The sequence below is a fragment of the Acomys russatus genome, chromosome 7, assembly GCF_903995435.1.
Source record: "Acomys russatus chromosome 7, mAcoRus1.1, whole genome shotgun sequence".
Taxonomy (NCBI): domain Eukaryota; kingdom Metazoa; phylum Chordata; class Mammalia; order Rodentia; family Muridae; genus Acomys; species Acomys russatus.
This window is the reverse complement of record NC_067143.1, coordinates 56,549,508-56,556,418: the sequence shown is the minus strand read 5'-3', so window position 1 is coordinate 56,556,418 and position 6,911 is coordinate 56,549,508. Positions and strand designations below refer to the sequence as shown.

The 6,911-nt window shown below is 48.4% G+C and overlaps 1 protein-coding gene across 1 annotated transcript; it reads left to right on the top strand.

Moving 5' to 3' along the window:
• The first annotated feature begins 3,514 nt into the window (after positions 1 to 3,514).
• Cavin3 (caveolae associated protein 3) lies at positions 3,515 to 5,106 on the top strand. Its single transcript, XM_051149134.1, has 2 exons — positions 3,515 to 4,048; positions 4,576 to 5,106. Exons 1-2 carry the CDS (start codon positions 3,665 to 3,667, stop codon positions 4,981 to 4,983), a joined length of 792 nt encoding a protein of 263 aa, XP_051005091.1. The 5' UTR covers positions 3,515 to 3,664; the 3' UTR covers positions 4,984 to 5,106.
• The last annotated feature ends 1,805 nt before the right edge of the window (positions 5,107 to 6,911 follow it).

The window sequence follows — 6,911 nt, the reverse complement described above, 5'->3', positions numbered from 1 at the left end:
CCTTATAAAGACAACAGTCTGGTCTAGAGGGCCTACCTTAGTTCAGGGTGATCTCATCTCCAAAGCATTAATTTAATTTTACCTGCAAAGGCACAGTATCCAAATAAGGTCACATTCACAGGTACTGGGAGTTAGAACTCATGCATATCTTTCTGAGAGATAGTATTCAGTCTATAAAAGCTGGAGGAAAATCCCTAGTAATATGCCTGATTCCTGCCATTGAAGGCATTCTTGGGTCTCTTGGTTACACTGTATCTTCCTGGGGTCTATCCAATTGAATAGTTTAATTTCTGGAACTAGTGAAAATTCTTCTTCACTGCTGCCCCAAACTCATAAGTATTAAACTGCTAGTGGCCCAGAACCCCTTTATTGTGTGGCGTGGCCTTACCCCTTCTGTGGACAGGATGCCTGACAAAGGCTAGAAGGTAGAGCCTGTCAAGCAAGGCTCATTCCCTGTTATTTATTTTCAGCAAACAAACAAAACAGAATTAGTAATTTTATTTTATAGGACAATGAAATACTTCTCTCTCTCTTTTTAAAAGGTATAGTTTTTAGTATGGGAAATAAGAACAAGAACAACATTGAACACCAAACTTATATATTTAGACACTGTGACGGAGCAGAGGAACGTTTACTTAGAATTATATCTCATATTTTTTTTTTTTTTTTCATTTCTACTGTTAGGGCAGTTTACTAAAATAACCACAAACCGTCGCTGATATAATTTCCACAACTGAGAGTGAAACCGTGGTCTAAATAACACGCCTCCCTCCAGATGCTAGCTTAGCATATGGCATGAATCACGCTTTCCAGTTTGTAGGATGGCAACAAGCCTGTTTTAGCCCAGGTCCCTGGAAACTCTTACTGGAGTTCCCAGTAAAATTGTAACAATAGTTAAAACCATTCCACAGTAGGAAGTCAGCTGTCTATCAAAACAGCCGTGGGGGTGGGGAGGAGATGCTGCGTAGCTGGTTTCCTTACATGAACTGGATGCTTTGGAAGTCTGGTCTACTCTGTCTGAGAAGTAGATCCATGGGAGTAGGCACAGTCTCTTGATCTTTTAGCCCAGGGTGAGGTTGTGGCTGCTCTACAACTCTATACCAGATAAATTTCAAGACATGGTAGAAAGGAGAGGACTTGAAAGGCAAGCTGTTAGCTCAGTACAGCGACCTTTTAACTCATTTTAAAGAGAAAATCGCTGAGGTGCTTCAATAAGAATACAAAACCAAATCCAAAAAAAAAAAAAAAAAGGCTGGACATGGTGGTGCATGCCCTTAATTTCAGTGTTAGAGAGGCAGAGGCAGGTGGATCGCTGTGAGTTCAAGGACAGCCTGGTCTACAAAGTGAGTCCAGGACAGCTGAGGCTACACAGAGAAACCCTGTCTCGAAAAACAAATCAAACCAAAAACCAAAACCAAACCAAACCAACCAAAACAAAACAAAAAACCAAACCAAACCAAACAACCAGAAACATCCAACATAGCACCAAGCTTGTGTTTTCCTATACCTGCCAGGACTCCACCACAGGTACCTCTAGGGGCATCAGCTAGATGAAAAGGAACAGCAACACCAACAAATCAAAACCATTGTCTGGTTCACAAGGTGTGGTGCTCTGAGTGAGAAGAGTCCCCATAATCCCATATATCTGAATGCTTTGTCCGAGTTACTGCAACTATTTGGAAAGGACTAGGAGGTGTGGCCTTGATGGAGGAAGCAGGAAGCGTGTTACTGCCAGTGAGGCTTTGAGGTTTCCAAATCCACAGCATTCCCAGTTAGCTCTCTTCCTGCCTCCTGCCTGTGGATCAAGATGTCAGTTCTAGGCCATGCCTGCCTGCCTACTTCCCGGCTCCCCACCAGGATGAGTCATAGACTATAACCCTTTGGAACTGTGAACTAAAAATTAAATTGTTTTATAAGTTGCCTTGATCATGGTGTTTTGTCACAGCAATAAAAAAGTAACTAAGACACAAAGGAAAATAATTTGTCACTGATACATATTCAGACAACTATATCTGTGTTAGCCTTTTGTTACTGTAACCAAACACCCGAGGAGACCAATTCAGAGGGCAAAAAATTCATTTTGGTTCATAGCTTTATAAGTTTCAGTTCAGGCTTGGGAGCTCACAGTATGATGACCAGTCCAAGGGTTAAGTCCCTGAAGCATGCTTAGGTTATCTGAAAGTGATGTCCAGGACCAAGGATACCCATTGGTCTTTGCACATATATACGCATAAATAAAACAATCTTTAAAAAAGTTCCAAGTTGTTGGGCTGCGTTGTGGCCTAGTGACAGAACACTCAGTTCAAGCATGTTTGAGGGTTTCTTTTTGGGTTGATCATTAACACTGTAGTCTATCAACCAACTAGTCAGTCAGTCAGTCACTGAACACCTCTAATCCAAACAAGCAGGTGTCTGAGACAGGGGGATCTTGAGCTTGAGGCCTGGCTTACACACAGCGAGACCCTATCTCAGAAACACAGAAACAAGATTGGGGAAGTAGCTCAGTAGAATTGTTGACTAGCGTGCATAAGGCCCTGGGTTCAATCCTAGCACCAGCATAAACTAGGTTTGGTGGCACACACCTGTTATCCCAGCACTTGTGTGGTAGAAGCCAGAAGATCAGCCGTTCAAGATAATCCTTGGTTGAACAGTGAGTTCAGGGACAGCCCGAGCTACATGAAACCCTGTCTCAAACCAACACTTTTTTTTTTTTTTTTTTTTGAGACAGAGTTCCTCTTGTAGTCCTGAATGTTCTGGACTTGTTTTGTAGACCAAGGTGGCCTTGAGCTCACAGAGATCTGCCTGCTGGCCCTGCCCCTCCAGAGTGCTGGGATTAAAGGTGTGCTCTACCAAGCCTGTCCAAACACCAGGTTCAGGTGGCTCCAGTATTCTAGAGTACTCACGAGCAAATCAAAGCCCAGTATAAATAGTAAAATACAAAAATTTCACAACCAGAAACCAGAAATTAACATTTAAGTAGCAACTTTCCACTCTGACACTATGTGTGTCATGCTGGTCCCCAACAGGTGATCTTCTCACCCCAATAGCTGGCTACTGCAGCAATTTCAAATAGTCACGCTCACCAGGGGGTTGACGCATTAGGCAGGAATCCCAGCCAACCTCCATTAAAACAGACAAACCAGTATGTATTCCAACTCAGGGCTGAGGTATCCCCTCTGGAAGCCTGGAGTAGGACAATCCAACCCAACGGAAAGAAACAGCAATAAACGAAGCCAGAGGCGAAAGCTGGAAAATATCAGAGGATGCCCCGCCCAGCCCGCCTAAACACTAAACACTAAGCTCTGGCTTGGGCCTAGGCATTCCTGGGTCTGGGGCGGAACATTCCAAACTTTGCAGACCAACGCCCAGCCCCGGAGTGGGACTCTGAAGCTTACTTAGATTATGCCTTTAACTCCCCTGTTCAGAAAAAAAGGTGCCTCTGGGCTAGCGGGTTTACCCGGTAGATCCCGGGGCGGAGCCTTCAAAAAAGCTCCCTTTGGACATCCTGCCCCAAGCTCGGCCCTCCTTTTCCCACCGCGGAAGATGCCAACTCCCGCCCGGTTGAGTCACAGCCTGAACTGGGGAGGAGGAGGAGGGGAAAGGCAGTCCCAGCCCAGATCGCAGCCATCGGTCGCAGGGAGAGCAGGCAGAGTGGTCAGGGATCATGGGGGATTGCGCGCTGGAGCCCGGGACTGTGCCCGGGGCTCCGGCTGCGGGTCCTGTGCACGCCGTCACCGTGGTGACCTTGCTGGAGAAGCTGGCCACCATGCTGGAGGCGCTGAGGGAGCGGCAGGGCGGCCTAGCTGAGAGGCAGGGCGGCCTGGCGGGCTCGGTGCGCCGCATACAGAGTGGCCTGGGGAAGCTGAGTCGCAGCCACGACACCACCAGCAACACACTGGCACAGCTGCTTGCCAAGGCAGAGCGCGTGGGCACTCACGCCGATGCAGCCCAGGAGCGGGCGGTGCGCCGCGCCGCTCAGGTGCAGCGGCTGGAGGCCAACCACGGACTCCTGGTGGCGCGCGGGAAACTGCACGTCCTGCTCTTCAAGGTCAGTGACCTCAGGCACCCCCTGTCCCCAACCCCCGCCTCTAGGGCACCACCGAGGCCGCCGGTCCATAATCTCCACATTCCTGACCCTAGGTGCCGCCCTCAGTTGTGGAAGACTCTCCTAGCCGCACCCACTTCCCACATCTGGCCTTATCCCTCTCTCACTCCCAGCCTGGCTAATCCAGTGCCTCCTGGCTTTAGCTCAGGCCAGTCCGCAGAACTGGTCTGTCCCAGCCACAGGAAAATAACGGTTATAGTGTTTCTCTGCCTCCTCCAAAACGCCCATGCAACTGTTAACTTGTTTCACACCTCCCAGGGTTTCATCTACTTTGTAAACTTGCACAGCCCGCCCTCCCCTTCCCTGCTCCTTCCGGCCCCATCTTTCCACTCCTCTCATTTGGCTCCAATTCCTGGTGCAGAGGCAAAGGGTGGATGGAGTAGCCTCCCTTGGTGTAACTGCAGGAAGAGAATTTCAGGGTGGTCCTAGCTAAGTGCCTGCCTGAGTCAAAGCTGTGTCCTCACATTCAGGAGGAGACTGAAATTCCAGCCCGTGCCTTCCAGAAAGCAACAGAGCTCTTGGGCCCGGAGGAGGACCAGTCAGTGTTGGGCCCAGAGCAGCCAGAGGATGAAGTTGGAGAGAGTTCCGACGACAACGAGGAGCCAGTGGAATCCCGGGCTCAGCGGCTGAGACGCACTGGCTTGCAGAAGGTACAAAGCCTGAGAAGGGCTCTGTCTAGCCGCAAAGGCCCTGAAGCAGCACAGCCCACACCAGCGAAGCCTCCGCGCCTTGGGCCTGTCCGGAGCTCAGAAGGCCAGCCTGCAGCTCAGCCAGTGGTGCTGGAGTCCTCACTACAGTCTGCCTTGGAGCCAGAACCTCCTCAGGCTACCAGGGAAGATCCTGGCAAGCCTGCGCTTCAAATAGAGAGCACAGCCTGATCACGGCGACTGCCTGCTCCACTCGGTGCTTATGCCTTCTCCCAAAATAAATCCTTTAGGAGTGCAGCACTTACATCCAAATAAGGAAGGAATCCTGCATCCACTGCCCAGCTCCAAGCTTTCCTTTCCTTCCTTCCTTCCTTCTTGGCTTTCCAGGCTGGTACCCTGTATCCTCTGAAAGAGGAGCGTTCAACCTAATTTAGGCTCACCACCAATAAAAGTAATTTCATCTAGCCCAGACTCCGTGTGACAGGGCGAGAATGGGCATGGGACGGGGAAGGCAGTAGGGGGGGTGAAAATGATGGAGCCTGGATCGGGTTGAATGAATGGCAGACGTTTCTCCCTTTTCACTGAATCCTGGGTTGCCCTGCATTGGCAGGGAGAAAGGTATCCTGCTGGCCACTTACTGCTTAAATACATTCCTTGTGTGGACATATAAGTGCAATTTGTGGCCCGGCTTGAGGGTGGTGTGCAGTTCTTTGATGAAAGCCCAAGTAAGTGCCAATGAATGCTTTCCCATTTAGTGTCTTTGACCTCTGGTATCCCTTTTTAAAAGTTGAATTTTACGGGGTTCTTTAGTCAGGCTCGTTTTCACTCTTCCCACTTCTGGTGTCTGACACTCCGAGGCCTCCCCTAGCAGCCACACACAGTCCAGACCGTTGGGTTGGGGTGCAGTTGAAAAGCAATCCAAAGTAGCCCTAGGTCTTCTTGTGTTCTCCAGCCAAGAAACGAAAGAGAGGCACAAACCACTCATGGACTGGATGGGTTGAGAGAGGCTAGACCACTTAGAATCTCTCACAGACAAAGAGACAGTGCGATGATGAACTGACTTCGTAGGTGAAATGAGTAAAACAAAACTCACAGTGTTCATGTCAATGCATAAAATATAAAATAAAATAAAAATAAATAGCATCTACATATCTTAGATTTTGTTAGGGTTTGAATCTGAGATGTTCCCTGAAGGCTCATTGCTGGCAGCTTCTTTGTTAGCCTTTTTTTTTCCCCCTTCAGTTGAATGGGTTCTGATCTAATGAATGGATTAAGCCCTTGATGGCTCCATAGTATGTCAGTGTTACTGGGAGACAGTGAAAAGTAGGAGGTGAGCTTATTTAGAGAAAGTAGGTCACTGGGTGTGTGCCCTGGACAGCTGGATGCTTCCCTGCCTGTCTGTTTCCTGGCTGCTATGAGGTGAGCAGCCCCAATCAGATATGCCCGAAGCCATAACTGGCCTTACTTCAGTTCAAAAGCCATCTCACCAGCTCTCACTTAAAAAGTCTTGAAAACAAATTTGTCTCATTACAATAGCATGAGGTGTTAATTTTCATCCTTGATGCATAACAGTGCCTGCAGTGTTAATTCTTTTTTGAGGGTGTACATCGTGTCAGTTTCATGGACTTTCAAATATTCTGGAATATTCAAATGCTCACCACCACTTTGTGGACCCTTCTTTGTCCAGCACAAGCTGGGTTATAATAAATACCAGTGGGCACCTCAGTGAGAGGGTTACCTACTACCTTTTTAGGAAAATGGGCAGTGTGGGAGCCCAGCTGCTGGAAGGAGCCCAAGTTCCCACCTCGAGGCCAGATAGGGTACACGTACAGCAATTTTCTCATGATGTCTTCCTCAGGGGATACAGATTGCAGCTGGCCTATGTATCTGGTGATGCTGCCATCGATGCTGTGACTATATCTGAGGACTGGCTGAGACACCATGGAGTGCTTCTGAGCCAGATGGCATGCACAGATGATGTGCGAACGATTGGGGGACAACATGCTCTCTTATGCCATCTATGTGACACAAGCTACCCCAGTGACTCCGGACGTTTGTTTCTATCATATTTAAAAAAGAAGAAGAAGAAGAAGAAGAAGAAGAAGAAGAAGAAGAAGAAGAAGAAGAAGACACAAATGCATGCGTTGCGTCACTGCGCC